The sequence below is a fragment of the Oncorhynchus mykiss genome, chromosome 8 (genome assembly GCF_013265735.2).
Source record: "Oncorhynchus mykiss isolate Arlee chromosome 8, USDA_OmykA_1.1, whole genome shotgun sequence".
NCBI classification, from domain to species: domain Eukaryota; kingdom Metazoa; phylum Chordata; class Actinopteri; order Salmoniformes; family Salmonidae; genus Oncorhynchus; species Oncorhynchus mykiss.
Window position 1 is genome coordinate 85,057,986 of NC_048572.1, and position 21,413 is coordinate 85,079,398.

At 41.2% G+C, this 21,413-nt stretch overlaps 1 protein-coding gene across 1 annotated transcript in view; it reads left to right on the plus strand.

Annotated features, from left to right (window-relative positions):
• The window catches only part of LOC110531035 (sodium channel protein type 4 subunit alpha), a 105,121-nt gene that overhangs the window by 55,589 nt on the left and 28,119 nt on the right, over positions 1-21,413 (plus strand). Inside the window, exons 10-16 of the mRNA XM_036986589.1 lie at positions 2,191-2,370; positions 3,141-3,533; positions 3,639-3,780; positions 5,186-5,424; positions 7,459-7,632; positions 9,694-10,050; positions 15,377-15,817. Coding sequence (XP_036842484.1) covers positions 2,191-2,370; positions 3,141-3,533; positions 3,639-3,780; positions 5,186-5,424; positions 7,459-7,632; positions 9,694-10,050; positions 15,377-15,817 — 1,926 coding nt within the window. The remainder of the gene's footprint in view (positions 1-2,190; positions 2,371-3,140; positions 3,534-3,638; positions 3,781-5,185; positions 5,425-7,458; positions 7,633-9,693; positions 10,051-15,376; positions 15,818-21,413) is intronic.

Genomic DNA, 21,413 nt, shown 5'->3' on the forward strand with positions numbered 1-21,413 from the left:
CGGTAGGTTTGTATTCAGACGGTAGGTTTGTATTCAGACGATAGGTTGGTATTCAGGCGATAGGTTTGTATACAGACGATAGGTTTGTATTCAGACGGTAGGTTTGTATTCAGACGGTAGGTTTGTATTCAGACGATAGGTTGGTATTCAGGCGATAGGTTCATATTCAGACGCTAGGTTCGCATTCAGACGATAGGTTCGTATTCAGACGATAGGTTCGTATTCAGATGATAGGTGTAATGGTCGTAATGATGAGATCGTCGTAATGATGAGACCAAGGCGCAGCGTGAGTAGAGTTCCACATAATTTTAATAAATCGAAACTCACTGAACAAAAATAACAAACAACCAAATGAAACGTGAAGCTACTGTTGTGCACTCAGGCAACTAAATGTAGACATTATCCCACCACACAAATGAGGAAAATGGCTACCTAAATATGATCCTCAATCAGAGACAACGATAAACAGCTGTCTCTGTTTGGGAACCATATCAGGCCAACATAGACATACAAAACCCCCATGACATACAAAACCCTAGACATACAAAAACTAGAGTACCCACCCTAGTCACACGCTGACCTAACCAAAATATATATAAAAACAGAGATATCTAAGGTCAGGACGTGACAATAGGTTTGTATTCAGACGATAGGTTGGTATTCAGATGATAGGTTGGTATTCAGACGATAGGTTGGTATTCAGATGATAGGTTGGTATTCAGATGATAGGTTGGTATTCAGACGATAGGTTGGTATTCAGACGATAGGTTGGTAGTCAGACGATAGGTTCGTATTCAGACGATAGGTTCTTATTCAGACGATAGGTTGGTATTCAGACGATAGGTTTGTATTCAGACGATAGGTTGGTATTCAGACGATAGGTTTGTATTCAGACGATAGGTTGGTATTCAGGCGATAGGTTGGTATTCAGACGATAGGTTGTTATTCAGACAATAGGTTGGTATTCAGACGATAGGTTGGTATTCAGACGATAGGTTTGTATTCAGACGATAGGTTCTTATTCAGACGATAGGTTGGTATTCAGATGATAGGTTTGTATTCAGACAATAGGTTGGTATTCAGACGGTAGGTTTGTATTCAGACGGTGGGTTGAAGGTTTTCGGAAGGCAGACATTTTCTAAACAGATTCAAGTTCAGAAAGCTTTATTGTCCCAACATAGGGCAATTTGATTTGCAACTTTATTAGCATTGTACAGCACCTATACAGAGAACAGAGAGTAGCTTGGCCACATCTGGGCTGGGGTTCATTCAAATTGAATTCACTGAAAATAAATAAATTTCCCTTTCAGTTGAATTAATTAATTATTGAATTCATATTTCAGTTTACTTCCTGAATTGACTGTCTTCAATTCAAATTGGCCCCAACCCTGGTTTACATTAGACAGTATAGTACAGTATAGTATAGTACAGTACAGTATAGTACAGTATAGTACAGTACAGTATAGTACAGTACAGTATAGTACAGTACAGTATAGTACAGTATAGTACAGTACAGTATAGTACAGTACAGTATAATACAGTACAGTATAGTACAGTATAGTACAGTATAGTACAGTACAGTATAGTACAGTACAGTATAGTACAGTATAGTACAGTATAGTATAGTACAGTACAGTATAGTACAGTATAGTACAGTACAGTATAGTACAGTACAGTACAGTATAGTACAGTATAGTACAGTATAGTACAGTACAGTATAGTACAGTACAGTATAGTACAGTATAGTACAGTACAGTATAGTACAGTATAGTACAGTACAGTATAGTACAGTACAGTATAGTACAGTACAGTACAGTATAGTACAGTATAGTACAGTATAGTACAGTATAGTACAGTACAGTATAGTACAGTATAGTACAGTATAGTACAGTATAGTACAGTATGTTGTAATATATTCTCTCTATAATGTATGGCTCTGGTTTAAAGTTTATTTTAAAACATCCTGTTACTTATTTTGTTTTTCTTTTTGTTTTTGTTTTGCCAATTCAGGAAATTAAAGTATGTATTACATTTTAGAAATATTGTAATAATTCCTACTAATGAACCTCTGTCTAGAATGTGTGTTAAATTCCTTTAACGTCAATGGTAAAGCACAGATTGATGGTCATTATATCATCAGTTATTATTTTGACCGTGTAAACTGAACTGGTTTCTCTGCTGGTGGGGAAGATGGCCGAGAGAAGAATCCAGCAGGAGACAGACTCGGTCATGTCTCCAGAGCTGTCACCGTTTCAACTAAAAGTGGGCAGTAGTTTGAAACGGACAGCCAGTAGAAGATCTCGCAGGATGCTGTCCGAGGATCCAGAGGACGAATCAGACGAGAAGTTTGATCCACTGGACGAGCGGGTGGTACGACAGACACTTTTTTTTTTTACATTACATTGCATTGCATTTTGGTATTTTTTAACAGACGCTCTTATCCAGAGCGACTTACACTGTAGCGTATTCCTTTTTAAGTAGCTTGGCAAGACGAGCACATATCACACCTTACCGAACTGTCAGAGGGATTTGTAGTTGACAACGTGTCGGTCTTGGAAAGTTTGAATGTTGATTAGAACCTTGTTTAGCATCATCATGTTCCCGATTAGCCTTTTAACAATCACAATATGGCAAACTCACCTTATTCACTACCAATGTGTATAAGGCAAACTCACCTTATTCACTACCAATGTGTATAAGGCAAACTCACCTTATTCACTACCAATGTGTATAAGGCAAACTCACCTTATTCACTACCAATGTGGAGCAACACTAGCCTGTCAAGGCCTGCTGCACCACTTGGGGTCCTGAGTGGCGCAGCGGTCTAAGACACTGCATCTCAGTGCAAGAGGTGTCACTGCAGTGCCCTGGTTCGATTCCAGACTGCATCACATCTGGCCGTGACTGGGAGACCCATAGGGCAGCGCACAATTGTCGCCCGGGTTTGGCCGGGGTAGTGCCGTCATTGTAAATAAGAATTTGTTCTTAACTGATTTGCCTTATTGAACAAAGGTTAACATTAAAAAAAATAATGAATGTCTCACTATTTTTTGTCTTCTACAACTCTCTCTCTCTCTCTCTCTCTCTCTCTCTCTCTCTCTCTCTCTCTCTCTCTCTCTCTCTCCTTATCCTCCCTCCAGTCCCCCCTGCCTCCCACGTCTCCCATGCCCGTCCACCCTCTCCTGGCTGCCATGTCGTCCCACCCTCTCAGCACTCGCCGTGGCAGCCAGGCCAGTATCTTCTCCTTCAGACCCTGTACCACCTCTGATGCCGACTTCGGGGATGACGAGTACAGTGTTCACGGGGACATCATGGGGAGGAGCAGGGCAGGCTCCACCATCGGCCCCAACTGGCAACACAAGCACAAAAGGACAGGCAGCGTGAGGAGCCATTGCTCCCAGGTCTTCACCCCCAGTCTCAACATCAACGGACGTCTCAACATCTCCCTGGACCAGAACGGCGTCACCACTGTCGGCCTGCACACCCCCACCTCCCTCCCCGCCTGCAGCATGGAGAAGGTCAAAGAAGATAAAGTTTGTGAACTTTTTTTAATGTAAATATAATGTGATTGATTGAATTGATTGATTGTTTGATTGGCCAGTGTTTGTCAAAGTGTTTGCTTTTTCCCGTTCTTCCAGGAGCCCACCTGTTTAGAAGAGTCCAGTGCCAAGCCAGCCCAGCTCTCCCCCGAGACTGCAGAGCCTCCCCTCCGTCGGAAACGCGGTCTGAGCTCCATTAGCTTCCTCAGCGATGCCATGGATGGTGAGGGTACCTTCAGAGGTCAGAGGTCAATTTACAGAGGCTCTTTTAACGCCCAACTAACTCATTATAACTTCATTATAAATGTCTAACTAACTCATTATGACATCATTATAAATGTCTAATTAATTCATTATGACTTCATTATAAATGTCTAAGTAACTCATTATGACTTCATTATAAATGTATAACTAACTCATTATGACTTCATTATAAATGTCTAACTAACTCATTATGACTTCATTATAAATGTCTAACTAACTCATTATGACTTCATTATAAATGTCTAACTAACTCATTATGACTTCATTATAAATGTCCAACTAACTCATTATGACATCATTATAAATGTCTAACTAACTCATTATGACTTCATTATAAATGTCCAACTAACTCATTATGACATCATTATAAATGTATAACTAACTTATATCTCATTTATCATTTACAAGTTTAATCTACAACTAGCTCAAAACTAACGTATAACTAAGTCATAACTAACTGATGGCTAGCTGACTGGACTGTTAAAGCTCTCAACAAGCCAATCATGATGTAAAAGGTAATCCCATCAAGCATTTTAAAACCAGAGGTGTTATTATTACCAGTATAGTCTTTGGCATGGAGCTAAAAGAAAAAGCACACAATGTGCTTTGTAGTATCTTTGCAGTTAATAAATTATGACAGATTTATAAAATATCTATAAACTACTTATTAAAAGTTTATAAACCCTTTATAAACCCTTTACAAACCCTTTATAAACCCTTTATAAACCCTTTACAAACCCTTTATAAACCCTTTATAAACCCTTTATAAACCATTTATAAACCCTTTATAAACCCTTTATAAACCATTTATAAACCCTTTATAAACCCTTTATAAACCCTTTATAAACCCTTTACAAACCCTTTATAAACCCTTTACAAATCCTTTATAAACCCTTTATAAACCCTTTACAAACCCTTTACAAACCCTTTATAAACCCTTTATAAACCCTTTACAAACCCTTTATAAACCATGTATAAACCCTTTATAAACCCTTTATAAATCCTTTATAAACCCTTTATAAACCCTTTACAAACCCTTTATAAACCCTTTACAAACCCTTTATAAACCCTTTATAAACCCTTTACAAACCCTTTATAAACCCTTTACAAACCCTTTATAAACCCTTTATAAACCCTTTATAAATCCTTTATAAATATAAAAGTGTTCCCTTTAAAACTGCTTGGGCTTCCACAATCGTTCCTAAAAGTTCTCCGTTTTTTCCGAAATCTTAATTTCCCAGAATTAGGAGGGCATGAGCAAGGAGATAATCCTTCAACCAAGTTTCTTGAAAAACCCAAGGAACCGTGGGGAAGTTTGTGGAATTTTACACAGCCCTAAAACCATTCCAACCTAACCCCTGTGTCTGATCTCTGCCACCCAGAGCTGGAGGAGTCTCGTCAGAAGTGCCCCCCGTGCTGGTACACTTTTGCCAAGGCGTACCTGATCTGGGACAGGTGCCCGTGGTGGCTGAAGGTAAAGGAGTATGTGAAGATGATTGTGATGGATCCCTTCCTAGACCTGGCAATAACCATCTGTATCGTCCTCAACACCCTCTTCATGGCCCTGGAACACTACCCCATGACCGACGAGTTCAACAATGTGCTCTCTGTTGGCAATCTGGTAAGGATTTCCAAATATTATATGACTATTACAATTATTAACAACACTTACAATCTATCACACAACGATCACAATATTCACTCAACGTGGTAAGGCTATTTTTGTGATTTATTTTTATTTTTATGAAAGATTCATATAAACAGTAAATAAGTATAGGTATCACATTACATCTGATAAGACGTTTAAATAAATAATGTATTTTTACAATGAATAAACTACTTACCATCTATCCACAATCACATAACAGTTACGGAAATAGTAATCACATAACCTACAAGACACAATGGAAACTAGGGTTTGTAAAATCAGACACAATGGAAACTAGGGTTTGTAAAATCAGACACAATGGAAACTAGGGTTTGTAAAATCAGACACAATGGAAACTAGGGTTGTACAATCAGACACAATGGAAACTAGGGTTTGTAAAATCAGACACAATGGAAACTAGGGTTGTACAATCAGACAATGGAAACAAGGGTTGTAAAATCCCAGAATCAAAAGGGAATAAACAAGGAATACATCTTTCAACCGGGATTTCTGCATTTTTTAAAAACTTTAGGACATATATTTCCCTCAAATTGGCAACACCAGTCTATTCAATCCAGATTAACCTCGGTATGTTGAATCCAGATAAACACAAGTCTATTCAACCAGATCACCAGTATGTTCAATCCAGGTCAACACCAGTCTATTACATCCAGATCAACACCATTCTATTCAATCCATATCAACACTAGTCAATCCAGATCAACACCAGTCTATTCAAACCAACACTAGTCTATTGAATCCAGATCAACACTAGCCTATTGAATCCAGATCAACACTAGCCTATTGAATCCAGATCAACACTAGTCTATTCAATCCAGATCAACACTAGCCTATTGAATCCAGATCAACACTAGCCTATTGAATCCAGATCAACACTAGCCTATTGAATCCAGATCAACACTAGTCTATTGAATCCAGATCAGCACTAGTCTATTGAATCCATATCAACACTAGTCTATTCAATCCAGATCATCACCGGTCTATTCAATCCAACACTAGTCTATTGAATCCAGATCAACACTAGTCTATTGAATCCAGATCAACACTAGTCTATTGAATCCAGATCAACACTAGTCTATTGAATCCATATCAACACTAGTCTATTGAATCCAGATCAGCACTAGTCTATTGAATCCATATCAACACTAGTCTATTCAATCCAGATCATCACCAGTCTATTCAATCCAACACTAGTCTATTGAATCCAGATCAACACTAGCCTATTTAATCCAGATCAACACTAGTCTATTGAATCCAGATCAGCACTAGTCTATTGAATCCATATCAACACTAGTCTATTGAATCCATATCAACACTAGTCTATTGAATCCATATCAACACTAGTCTATTCAATCCAACACTAGTCTATTGAATCCAGATCAGCACTAGTCTATTGAATCCATATCAACACTAGTCTATTGAATCCAGATCAGCACTAGTCTATTGAATCCAGATCAACACTAGTCTATTGAATCCAGATCAGCACTAGTCTATTGAATCCATATCAACACTAGTCTATTCAATCCAGATCATCACCAGTCTATTCAATCCACTAGTCTATTGAATCCAGATCAACACTAGCCTATTTAATCCAGATCAACACTAGTCTATTGAATCCAGATCAGCACTAGTCTATTGAATCCATATCAACACTAGTCTATTCAATCCAGATCAACACTAGTCTATTCAATCCAAATCAACACTAGTCTATTGAATCCAGATCAACACTAGTCTATTGAATCCAGATCGACACTAGTCTATTGAATCCAGATCAACACTAGTCTATTGAATCCAGATCAACACTAGTCTATTGAATCCAGATCAACACTAGTCTATTGAATCCAGATCGACACTAGTCTATTGAATCCAGATCAACACTAGTCTATTGAATCCAGATCAACACTAGTCTATTGAATCCAGATCGACACTAGTCTATTCAATCAAGATCAACTCCATTGGTTGTGTATTATCTGTGTGCTCTCCCAGGTGTTCACGGTGATCTTCACAGCAGAGATGGTGTTCAAGCTGATAGCCATGGATCCATACTTTTACTTCCAGCAGGGCTGGAACATGTTTGACGGCATCATCGTCTGTCTCAGCCTCATGGAGCTGGGCCTGTCCAACGTAGAGGGACTGTCTGTCCTGCGCTCCTTCAGACTGGTAATGTCACTGTCACAAAGACATTTCACTTCATTTGATAACATTTTATTTATGTATTTATTTTATTACATATTTGATTTGTTTGATTGGTTATGATTGGTTTAAATAACTGTATAAATTATTTAACCCAATCAACAAAAAAAATGCTACATCGAAATAATTATTCCCTTTTGATGATATGTTTGAGGGTGAGAAACTTCGAGCTTAGTATGCCCCATGTGCCTGCACCCCCCCCCCCCCCCACACACACACACACACACACACACACACACACACAGTGGCGTAATCTGTTGAGCATTACAATGATTGAGTCACAGTATCAATGAGATTTAGAGAGTGGGGGGACACATTTTAGTGGAATCACTTCAATTACAGGCAATATGAAAATGGATCAGAGACTTGTCAAACACAGGACTCTGATCTAGATGCTGAGATGTGTCAAACACAGGACTCTGATCTAGATGTTGAGACTTGTCAAACACAAAGGACTCTGATCTAGATGCTGAGATGTGTCAAACACAGGACTCTGATCTAGATGTTGAGACGTGTCAAACACAGGACTCTGATCTAGATGTTGAGACTTGTCAAACACAGGACTCTGATCTAGATGTTGAGACTTGTCAAACACAGGACTCTGATCTAGATGTTGAGACTTGTCAAACACAAAGGACTCTGATCTAGATGCTGAGATGTGTCAAACACAGGACTCTGATCTAGATGTTGAGACGTGTCAAACACAGGACTCTGATCTAGATGTTGAGACTTGTCAAACACAGGACTCTGATCTAGATGTTGAGACTTGTCAAACACAAAGGACTCTGATCTAGATGCTGAGACGTGTCTAACACAGGACTCTGATCTAGATGTTGAGACGTGTCTAACACAGGACTCTGATCTAGATGTTGAGACTTGTCAAACACAGGACTCTGATCTAGATGCTGAGACGTGTCAAACACAGGACTCTGATCTAGATGTTGAGACTTGTCAAACACAAGGACTCTGATCTAGATGTTGAGACGTGTCAAACACAGGACTCTGATCTAGATGTTGAGACGTGTCTAACACAGGACTCTGATCTAGATGCTGAGACGTGTCAAACACAAAGGACTCTGATCTAGATGCTGAGACGTGTCAAACACAAAGGACTCTGATCTAGATGTTGAGACGTGTCTAACACAGGACTCTGATCTAGATGTTGAGACGTGTCAAACACAAGGACTCTGATCTAGATGTTGAGACGTGTCTAACACAGGACTCTGATCTAGATGTTGAGACGTGTCAAACACAAGGACTCTGATCTAGATGTTGAGACGTGTCAAACACAGGACTCTGATCTAGATGCTGAGACGTGTCAAACACAGGACTCTGATCTAGATGCTGAGACGTGTCAAACACAGGACTCTGATCTAGATGCTGAGACGTGTCAAACACAGGACTCTGATCTAGATGCTGAGACGTGTCAAACACAAAGGACTCTGATCTAGATGCTGAGATGTGTCAAACACAAGGACTCTGATCTAGATGTTGAGACGTGTCAAACACAGGACTCTGATCTAGATGCTGAGACGTGTCAAACACAGGACTCTGATCTAGATGCTGAGACGTGTCAAACACAGGACTCTGATCTAGATGTTGAGACGTGTCAAACACAGGACTCTGATCTAGATGCTGAGACGTGTCAAACACAGGACTCTGATCTAGATGCTGAGACGTGTCAAACACAGGACTCTGATCTAGATGCTGAGACGTGTCAAACACAGGACTCTGATCTAGATGCTGAGACGTGTCAAACACAAGGACTCTGATCTAGATGCTGAGACACTGTTTACTTGGGTACAAGCCATACTCACACAGCAATCCAATGATAACGGCATGTGCCATTCCTTTACTGCACTACTACATTGTAGTCCTTTAGTATCATTTACTACATTGTAGTCCTTTATTCACATAATGTATAATTTTGTAATTTTTAAGCATTATGTAATGTAACATAATTAACATAACATAATTTGATCATTTAATTTTGCTAATTGATTTGTCTCTTTTTTGTGTGTCGGTCAGTTGCGAGTGTTCAAGCTAGCGAAGTCATGGCCCACCCTGAACACACTGATCAAGATCATCGGTAACTCCGTGGGCGCTCTGGGAAACCTGACCCTGGTGCTGGCCATTATCGTCTTCATCTTCGCGGTGGTGGGCATGCAACTGTTCGGCAAGAACTACCAGGACTGCGTTTGTAAGATCTCTAAGGATTGTATGTTACCCCGCTGGCACATGAAGGACTTCTTCCACTCGTTCCTCATCGTGTTCCGGGTGCTGTGCGGCGAGTGGATCGAGACCATGTGGGATTGCATGGAGGTGGCAGGGCAGCCTCTCTGCATCCTAGTCTTCATGCTGGTCATGGTCATAGGAAACCTGGTGGTGAGTAGATCCATTGAGAAACCTGAAATGTAGAGATCAGTTCTAACACAAAGAGAGAAGGTCGGACAAAAGACACACACAAGCTAATAGAACAGGATCGTTATGCACTGGAATGAGTTTAGAGTTTTGTTTTTTTTAAACAGAAATATCAGCAAGATGGTTGTTTGGCATAAATGATGTGATGGATGTTGTATTATGGATACAATTAGTTGTGCTGTTGCACAACCTTCTGATTGAGAAATGGGATCTGAAAAGGGCATTGATAGAACAGGAGTATTACAATGCACTAGAGAGACGAGAGCTACAGAGTTTTATGGAAACAACCAATAGCAAGATCTGGTCTGATTTGTCGTTTGGTCCAAATGATGAGATCGATGTGGATTTCTATTGGGGAGGAGAGAGAAGGAGGGACAGAGGGTTTCTGTAAGGGTTTCTATTGGGTAGGAGGGACAGAGGGTTTCTGTAAGGGTTTCTATTGGGTAGGAGAGAGAAGGAGGGACAGAGGGTTTCTGTAAGGGTTTCTATTGGGGAGGAGGGACAGAGGGTTTCTGTAAGGGTTTCTATTGGGTAGGAGGGACAGGGGGTTTCTGTAAGGGTTTCTATTGGGTAGGAGGGACATGGGTTTCTGTAAGGGTTTCTATTGGGTAGGAGGGACAGAGGGTTTCTGTAAGGGTTTCTATTGGGTAGGAGGGACAGAGGGTTTCTGTAAGGGTTTCTATTGGGTAGGAGGGACAGAGGGTTTCTGTAAGGGTTTCTATTGGGTAGGAGAGAGAAGGAGGGAGAGAGGGTTTCCACAAGGGATTATTTAGGAGTCAATAGTATAGACATACTCTGAGAAAGTGAATCACAGTCTACAGTATAGACGTACTCTGAGAAAGCTGTGCTTTCAGACCGTGTGAGAGGATTGATCTAGGAAATAACTAAAAATGGTTTGCATTGTCTGTTATGGTCACCATGTTACGACAATGATTCCATGTACAGTGTCCCTGTGGGCCATCCCAAAACCCAATCATATCTCCGAAAATGGCGGCTACGTTGTCATAGTAACCGTCTTGACATGCAGATTACTATAAGCGAACTTCAAAACAGATTCAGTCTGGACAACATATTTAACCATCTGTTATCCTCTACAAAGTACATACAACATATATGACATTATCCAACCCGCGTGTCCAGTGCCAACAAGTATATCCACGCTGGAGTGGCGTTTGTAGAATTTATAACGGCAGAACGTCCACTTAAGGCTTAAATGTTTTATCCAGAGGTAATAAATTAGGTCTTTTAATGGGTTGAACATGTGTTGATCAGATGAGGTGGCGTTGGAACGTTACAGCACGGCGTGGTAGCTGGCTACAGTACTGTATTATATCCGGACTCGGCAAGTATTGACAGTTTAGTTTTGTAGTATGAAACAAAAAGCCTTCCTAATGCAAGGGCACAGAATTGGAACTGTTTATGTAAAAAACGACAAAACATTTAATCCAAGTAACGGGCTCTGTTTGTACACAACTGCTGTCACTTGGCGCCGCAGCAATGCAGTACTGGTTGAGCCACCCAGATGTTGCTTTGTTATCCATCTGTGTCCTGGAAACTATCATTTAATGAGAAGAGATCAAAACCTTTTTTCTCAGAACTCCAGACAACCAGTGGTTGTTGCTCGGCCAGCCGGCCAGACGGCTAGCAGCATTTCTCTCATTCATTCATCCATGTTCATTTAGCATAGCTTCAGCTTGATGTGCTGCTGGATGGAGTACCTGACAGAGCTTCAGCTTGATGTGCTGCTGGATGGAGTACATGACAGAGCTTCAGCTTGATGTGCTGCTGGATGGAGTACATGATAGAGCTTCAGCTTGATGTGCTGCTGGATGGAGTACATGATAGAGCTTCAGCTTGATGTGCTGCTGGATGGAGTACATGATAGAGCTTCAGCTTGATGTGCTGCTGGATGGAGTACATGATAGAGCTTCAGCTTGATGTGCTGCTGGATGGAGTACATGATAGAGCTTCAGCTTGATGTGCTGCTGGATGGAGTACATGATAGAGCTTCAGCTTGATGTGCTGCTGGATGGAGTACATGATAGAGCTTCAGCTTGATGTGCTGCTGGATAGAGTACATGATAGAGCTTCAGCTTGATGTGCTGCTGGATGGAGTACATGATAGAGCTTCAGCTTGATGTGCTGCTGGATGGAGTACATGATAGAGCTTCAGCTTGATGTGCTGCTGGGTGGAGTACATGATAGAGCTTCAGCTTGATGTGCTGCTGGATAGAGTACATGATAGAGCTTCAGCTTGATGTGCTGCTGGATGGAGTACCTGACAGAGCTTCAGCTTGATGTGCTGCTGGATGGAGTACATGACAGAGCTTCAGCTTGATGTGCTGCTGGATGGAGTACATGACAGAGCTTCAGCTTGATGTGCTGCTGGATGGAGTACATGATAGAGCTTCAGCTTGATGTGCTGCTGGATGGAGTACATGATAGAGCTTCAGCTTGATGTGCTGCTGGATGGAGTACATGATAGAGCTTCAGCTTGATGTGCTGCTGGATGGAGTACATGATAGAGCTTCAGCTTGATGTGCTGCTGGATGGAGTACATGATAGAGCTTCAGCTTGATGTGCTGCTGGATGGAGTACATGATAGAGCTTCAGCTTGATGTGCTGCTGGATGGAGTACATGACAGAGCTTCAGCTTGATGTGCTGCTGGATGGAGTACATGACAGAGCTAAATTAAGTCTTTAAAGGGACAATCCGCATGTTGCTACATTCATTTGTGGATTTATAAATTAAGGATATATACCAATTTATTCTTGAAGAATAGAGCTTGTAAATGCTTCAAGAGCTTAGTTCAACTGTCGTGTCCCATCAGAACTCAACAAATAAACTTGTTTTACTCCAATGTTTGTAAATAAACATTGTATAGCCTCATAACATGGTTAGAACTATACATTTAACATCATTGATGATCAGTCTCTGCATCCATAGCTCTGTCAATGAAGAGTGGTTACATTTCTCCAGTCCCATACCTCAACTATTTCCCATATCACTGGGGTCATTTTGAAAGATAGTATTTTTTTTTCATTCAACATTTTCTCATGTTTTTTCCCCTGAGATATTGTTAATTATCTTTTCATTATTTCATTTAATTCAGATTTTAAAAAAATAAATAAACGTCACTTTAAAAAAATAATATGTTACGAGCGAGTACAACAAGTTGAGTACCATTTTCTGCCGTTAGTGGACTGCAGTAAAGTCGGGGGGAACCATTTTGTGTAATCCAGGACACAGGCAGGCTAAATCCAAAGGAGAACGAGTGACCGGCACAGATTCACTGGGTTTTCACACGTTTTCACACAGATTCACTGGGTTTTCACACAGATTCACTGGGTTTTCACACAGATTCACTGGGTTTTCACACAGATTCACTGGGTTTTCATACAGATTCACTGGGTTTTCACACGTTTTCACACAGATTCACTGGGTTTTCACACGTTTTCACACAGATTCACTGGGTTTTCACACAGATTCACTGGGTTTTCACACAGATTCACTGGGTTTTCACACAGATTCACTGGGTTTTCACACAGATTCCACTGTGTTTTCACACAGATCCACTGGGTTTTCACACAGATCCACTGGGTTTTGGCTCTTGCTTTCGCATGTCATTTCCAAACCACATGCAGTGTCCAAATTTATTGATAAAGATGTATAAAATAAATTAAAACAATTAAAAAGGAAATTATATTATATCATACTAATACAATTGCTCAGAGAAGGAGATTTTTTTTTATTTTTTTTTATTTTACCTTTATTTAACCAGGCAAGTCAGTTAAGAACAAATTCTTATTTTCAATGACGGCCTGGGAACAGTGGGTTAACTGCCTGTTCAGGGGCAGAACGACAGATTTGTACCTTGTCAGCTCGGGGGTTTGAACTCGCAACCTTCCGGTTACTAGTCCAACGCTCTAACCACTAGGCTGCCCTGCCGCCCCTTTAGTTGAAGAAGTAATATGTTGTTCCCTCTCAAAAAGGGGGGATACCTCTCATTTTCTAAAATGTTTCATGAGATTGGAGAACACATTGGGAAAGATCTCAGTTCATTCCTCCATATTTCCAGGACCTTGATATCTTTTGTCTGTTCTTATGGACTTCCCCACTTCAATTCAAACCACCGGTTTTCAACGGGTTTCAAGACCCAGAGACTGATTTTGTGGTCAATTAACTATTTCTTTGTGGATTTTGACGTGTGCTTGTGGTTATTATCTTGCTGGAAGATCCACTTGCAGAAACAAATCTGTGATTTTTCAACTATTTGATTAGTTGCTGGTTAAACATACAATCTACACAGGACTTTTTAATTCGCAGATTTTTGCATGAGTGGAGTGCTCGGGTTGCCAGGTGACGTCACCAGGCAGTAAATGAATAGATCAGATAACGAAGAGAGGTTCCAAACCTCTCTGCCCCCCCCCCCCCCCAAAAAAAAATATTGTTTTTAGCTGGCTTTCCCTTCCCCACTCAGACCACTCACGGACAGTCCTAGCAACATTGTAGCGTTAGAATTAGTTGTTTTGTTGTTGCTAAAAGGCTATTTTGGTTCATTTTTGTCCATTTTAATGGTAAAGTACTAAATTGTTACCCAGAAATTATTTTGATGTTAAAATAACGGCTGCATTTTAATTTTTTATTTTTTTGCATTATGGACAACAGTATACGATGTTATGAAGCTAGTTAGTTATAAAGGGCGCTATATATGACGAGCTTGACCACCAGATTCCTCCAGCTCTCCTCTGGGCAGTACATGGTCAGACTGACAGAAACCCTCCCTCTCTCTAAACACATGAATCGTATGAAGGCTGTGTATCCCGGCTGACCTCTAGGGTTCACAAGCAACAAATTGCTTAGGTGCAAGGAGGTCAAAGAGCACCCATCAACAAGAATCTGCTCAGATCATGTTCATGCCCCCCAATTCTCAATGAGCAGATAATTCCACACCAACTGGTTATGTCCCACACACAATGCAGAGGTATCTGGAGCCTAGATGACAAGTAGCTCGAGTGCTCTCTGAGCAGGCAGATTACTGGAGATCAGATGGGATGCTGCTTGGATCCACAGTACGTGTTAAACATGTATGCGTTTGAACGGTGGGTTAATCCTCTGTCTATAGGATTTGATTCTGATGACAAAACCATTGTCTTGGGTCAAAGGGTCTTAAAGAAGGCCTCAACCTCTGATCTGCTTCTGTATAATTTGAACCTGATCAAGATACACCGATCTGTCCCATTTTGTGTGGTTCCATTATACTGGTCTCATTTTCCTCTTCCATCCCAGGTGCTGAACCTGTTCTTGGCCCTGCTGCTCAGCTCGTTCAGCTCAGACAACCTGTCGGCTCCCGACGAGGACGGAGAGATGAACAACATCCAGATCGCCGTCGCCCGCATCCACACGGGGTTCGCCTGGCTGATGAGGAACGTCACCGATCTATTCAACGGAAACCTGAAGAAGAGACGTCTCATGACTAAAGACGTTCAGATTTCTGTGAGGCTGACACCCGTAGCGAATCACGTGGAGAGTAACGGTGGGGTGGGGGTCGGGGTGGTGGGGGTGATCGGACGCTACGGAGAGAAGGTCCCGGACGACGACAGCTACATGACCAACCCCAACCTGACCATCAGTGTGCCCATCGCTCCAGGGGAGTCGGACGTGGAGTTCCCTGAGGAAGGAGAGGTGGAGGAGGAGACGGAGTCGTCAGAGGACGAGGACAACAAAGCGGTAAACCTTTTTGCACAAATTATACATCACACTAATAAGGAGGCACGTGTTTTTATTCTAAAGTAAAGGGGTTTTTATTCTAAAATAAAGGGTTTTTTATTCTAAAATAAAGGGTTTTTATTCTAAAATAAAGGGTTTTTTATTCTAAAATAAAGGGTTTTTATTCTAAAATAAAGGGGTTTTTATTCTAAAATAAAGGGGTTTTTATTCTAAAATAAAGGGGTTTTTATTCTAAAATAAAGGGTTTTTTATTCTAAAATAAAGGGTTTTTATTCTAAAATAAAGGGTTTTTATTCTAAAATAAAGGGGTTTTTATTCTAAAATAAAGGGGTTTTTATTCTAAAATTAAAATTAAAATTAAATTCTAAAGTAAAGGTTTTTTTGTATTCAAAAGCACAAAATGTGACATTTTTTCTTACTAAATATACAGTGGGGTCCGAAAGTATTGACACCCGTGATAAAGATGAGCAATAATGACAGTGTAAAATAAATAATTAAAATACTGTGCTATAGAGGAAATTATATTATTTTATGCTAATACAATTGCTTGGAGAAATATATATCTTTAAACAATTGACACCCCTAAAGATTCTTATGAATAAAGGAGTCAAACGTTTAGCTTGTGACTCTACAAACTTGTTGGATGCATTTGCTGTTTACTTTGGTTGTGTTTCAGATTATTTTATGCCCAACAGAAATGAATGATAAATAATGTATTGTGTCATTTTGGAATCACTTTTATTGTCAATAAGAAATAAAATACGTTTCTAAACACTTATACATTCATGTGGATGCTACCAGGAATACAGATCATCCTGGATGAATTGTGAATAATGATGCCTGAGAAATTTACAGAGGGTCAAAGATCATAAGAGCATACGAGACATGCTAATCTCTACATCTAGCTTGGGACTGGATGCATTTTACAGTTTACTCTAACCTCCCCTGTTATTGGTAATGGTGAGATGTTAGCAACCAAAACTAACTGCAAAATGCATCCAGTCCCAAGCTAGATTAGCTAGATTAGATTAGCATGCTAGGTATATTGCATACTTCTTTAGAGCTGTCAATCATTTTGACCCCTGCCTTGTTTTTTTTCTGAAAAAAAAACTATTACTTGTTAAACAACATTTCTTTCTCTGAACAATTGTATTATTGCTCATCTTCATCAAGGCTGTCAGTCATATCTGACCCCACTGTGTGTATAAATATACTAACTTGAACTTGGTCATAGGACTTTTATGGTGAAAGACACAATCCCGAGCGTCCCCAGTCCCGAGTCTCCCCAGTCCCGAGCCTCCCCAGTCCCGAGCCTCCCCAGTCCCGAGCCTCCCCAGTCCCGAGTCTCCCCAGTCCCGAGTCTCCCCAGTCCCGAGTCTCCCCAGTCCCGAGCCTCCCCAGTCCCGAGCCTCCCCAGTCCTAAACCTCGCCAGCCCCGAGTCTCCCCAGTCCCGAGCCTCCCCAGTCCTAAACCTCGCCAGCCCCGAGTCTCCCTAGTAATCTCAGATAAACTTACACATCAGTGCCATGGTGTACTGTACCAGATTGGCAGCTGCTCATGTCACTCAAAAGTGAGAGTGAGGACAGGGATCAATGAGCTGCAGAGGGCGGGTCATATGGTAGATTGCAGGAAGTGGGTAGTACTGTAGAATAGATGGATGCGGAGCAGAGAATGGTGGCATTCCGGATATATAATCTGGTAAATCTGTGAGCCAGGCATACAAGGTGATCCCTGGAGACAGGACACAGATTTAGTTACATAATCGCTACGCAACGCTATACACCAATATGGTTGGGCTGTATTCAATTGTTCATACCGTTTCTGTACCAATGTTTTCTGTACCAAACCATTTTAGGCAAAAGGGATCTTGATCCAGGAGGGTATTGACTATCTCTAGTCTGGGTTCCAGTCTGTTTAGCTGACATTCCGCTTCTTGCCACTACGTCATTGCCAAAGATACTGGCCTTTCAGGCAATCTCAACGTTCAATATGCAGCTGGATTTACAGAGGAGTTGCTCATTTGGTGGTTGGAAATAGCAGGAATGCATGTGGAGCCTTGTTAATAGAATTAGAATGATAAAGTCAAAAACAAACATCTTAGCCGTTAGCTAAGGCAAGGTGTTATATCGTCAGGTTTCAAATCAGAGCAAAGACGTTTTGTGGTTAGGTAATTGCAGTGTGTATTTAGGTTGAGACTTTAGACATGAGCTAGCAACTTTTGACAGACTGGTTTCATCTGGACAAAAAAAAAGTTGCTTGGCAACCGGATTTATTTATTTGATTTAACTAGGCAAGTCAGTTAAGAACAAATTCTTATTTACAATGACGGCCTACCCCGGACAACGCTGGGCCAATTATGCACCGCCCTATGGGACTCCAAATCACGGCCGGATGTGGTGCAGTCTGGATTTAAACCAGGGACTGCAGTGACACCTCTTGCACCCGGGAGCCCCAGAGACCATTGTGTTCTGTGGAGAAGAAAAAGCGATAAGAGTTCCAATATTTGGATATTCATTGGACGATAGCTGTGAGGGTTATCGAATCAGGATCAACCCCTCTGTTCTTCTTGAGACTCGTTAATGATGGAATGTTCATATTTTAAAGATAGCAGAAAGGCCAGTCAATGTTAGCTAAAGAAACCGGCACTCAGGATTGAATGTCTCTGCTGTAACCAGGAAGCTTGATCTTGACATCTAGCCACTTAGCTAGCAAGTTAGCAAACCAAATGCTGGAGTCCTGAGCTGGATATAATTCATTTGACACATTTTATATTTATTATAGTTATATTTAACTTATAATGCTCCCCTGTGTTTTTTAAAAACAGTATTGAAAATCATACCCTTGATATTGGTAAATATCCCGGTATATGGTATAAACGGTTAAAGCCCAAGCCTACACACACCATCTCAAAGTACCGTAGGAAATCTTTCTTTTCAGGTTTGGGTTTTTCTTGTCAAATCAAATCAAATTTTATTGGTCACGTACATGTGTCTAGGAGATGTTATTCCGAGTGTAGCGAAATGCTTGTGTTTCTAGCTCCGACAGTGTAGTAATATATAACAAGTAATATCTAACCGTTTCACAACATATACACAAAATACACGTAAGTCTAAGTAAGGAATGGATTAAGAATATATACATATATATATATGTCAGAGCAGCATTGGACTAAGATACTGTGGCATAGTATAGAGTACAGTTTATACATATGAGATGGGTGATACAATATTTACACACAGCTAAAGTGACTAAGATACTGTTGAATAGTATAGAGTACAGTTTATACATATGAGATGGGTGATACAATATTTACACACAACTAAAGTGACTAAGATACTGTTGAATAGTGTAGAGTGCAGTTTATACATATGAGATAAGTAGTGCAAGATACGGAAACATTATTAAAGTGGCCTGTGATTCCTAATCTATGTCTGTAGGCAGCAGCCTCTGATGTGCTAGTGATGGCTGTTTAGCAGTCTGATGGCCTTGAGATAAAAGCTGTTTTCAGTCTCTCGGTCCCGGCTTTGATGCACCTGTACTGACCTTGCCTTTTGGATGGATGATAGCAGGGCGAACAGGCAGTGGCTCGGGTGGTTGATGTCCTTGATGATTCTTTTGGCCTTCCTATGGCATCGGGTGGTGTAGGTGTCCAGGAGGGTGGGAAGTTTGCCCCCGGTGATTCGTTGTGCAGACCACACCACCTTCCGGAGAGCTTTGCGGTTGTGGGCGGTGCAGTTGCCGTACCAGGCGGTGATACAGCCCGACAGGATCGCTCTCAATTGTGCATTTGTAAAAATAAATTGTGAGGGTTTTAGGTGCTAAGCCAAATTCTTTAGCCCACTGAGGTCCAAAGACCAGAGGGTGAATAGTGAGAAAGAAAAGCATGTGTGTGTGTGCTAGAAATGGACTGTAGCTGAATGATGAGACACAAGTTGAATGGTGATAAAAATCTGATGGAACTAGAGTATTTTCACTCTCTACACTGGCAGACTCTATCATGGTGATAGACATTATCGGCAAGTAAATAATGTAGAAACTAGTGGAATGCTGCTTTGAAAAAACCCCGTCTGTATCTGGTCTCTGTGGGTTGTGTTGCGAGTTGATACTAGTTGGCGTTCACAGACAGACAGACAGACAGACAGACAGACTGCCAGGGCCTTCAGATGTGATTAAGCCTGAAAACATCTTCTCAGAAAGCACAGCGCTGGGCTGCAAAGAAAACGGTCTCACGTTAAATTACTGAAAGTGGCTTTTTGCTTCTCTTAGATTTAATTATATTAGGTAATTAACACAATGTCACCTACTACAGTGTGTATTTCCCTCGGCATTAAGCCTTAAGCCCCTCATTGAGTCAATCGTGTCTGTCTCTCTGTCTGTCTGTCTCTCTCTCTCTTTATCTCTTTCGCTCTCTATATCTCTCTCCCCTTCCCCCTCTCTCTCTTTATCTTTTGCTCTCTCGCTCTCTTTCTCTCCCTCTGTCTCTCCCTCATCCCTCTCTTTCTTTAAATCCCTGATGCAGGGTTGGCAGGCAGCATCAGTCTGCAGTGGGGCAGATGTTAAATTGTAGAGCCATAGAACTGTAGTGGTAGTGCTGCTCAGGCCCTGCAGATTAAATAGTCAGAGTGGACAGAGCAGAGCCGGGTTGGCACGGCAGGGTGGGGCGGGGCGGGGGGAGCTGGGCATGGTGCGGTGGGGTAGGGTGGACGCCAGAGCGGGGTGGGCAGGGGTGGTTGCCGTGGCGGCCGGGTAGCAGTCTGGCCTTCTCCTCGTGCCCTCTTTCCCTGGCGTGCCCTGCTCCCTGCCCTCTCCACTCCAGAATTAGAGGCTTCTTGGCAAAATGGAAATTAGAAGAAAAAAAAGCCATCTAGCATCTAGCACTTTATCTGGCATCTAGCAGCCTATCTGGCATCTAGCTGCCTATCTGGCATCTAGCAGCCTATCTGGCATCTAGCAGCCTATCTGGCATCTAGCAGCCTATCTGGCATCTAAGCAGCCTATCTGGCATCTAGCAGTTTATCTGGCATCTAGCAGTTTATCTGGTATCAGTAGTTTATCTGACATCAGCAGTTTATCTGGCAGTTTATCTGACATCAGCAGTTTATCTGGCAGTTTATCTGACATCAGCAGTTATTTGACATCAGCAGTTTATCTGACATCAGCAGTTATCTGACATCAGCAGTTCACCTGGCATCAGCAGTTTATCTGACATCAGCAGTTTATCTGACATCAGCAGTTTATCTGGCAGTTTATCTGGCATCAGCAGTTTATCTGGCAGTTTATCTGACATCAGCAGTTTATCTGACATCAGCAGTTATCTGACATCAGCAGTTGTCTGACATCAGCAGTTTATCTGACATCAGCAGTTTATCTGAAATCAGCAGTTTATCTCCCAGTTTATCTGACATCAGCAGGTATCTGACATCAGCAGTTTATCTGACATCAGCAGTTTATCTGACATCAGCAGTTATCTGACATCAGCAGTTTATCTGACGTCAGCAGTTTATCTGACATCAGCAGTTTATCTGACATCAGCAGGTATCTGACATCAGCAGTTTATCTGACATCAGCAGTTTATCTGACGTCAGCAGTTTATCT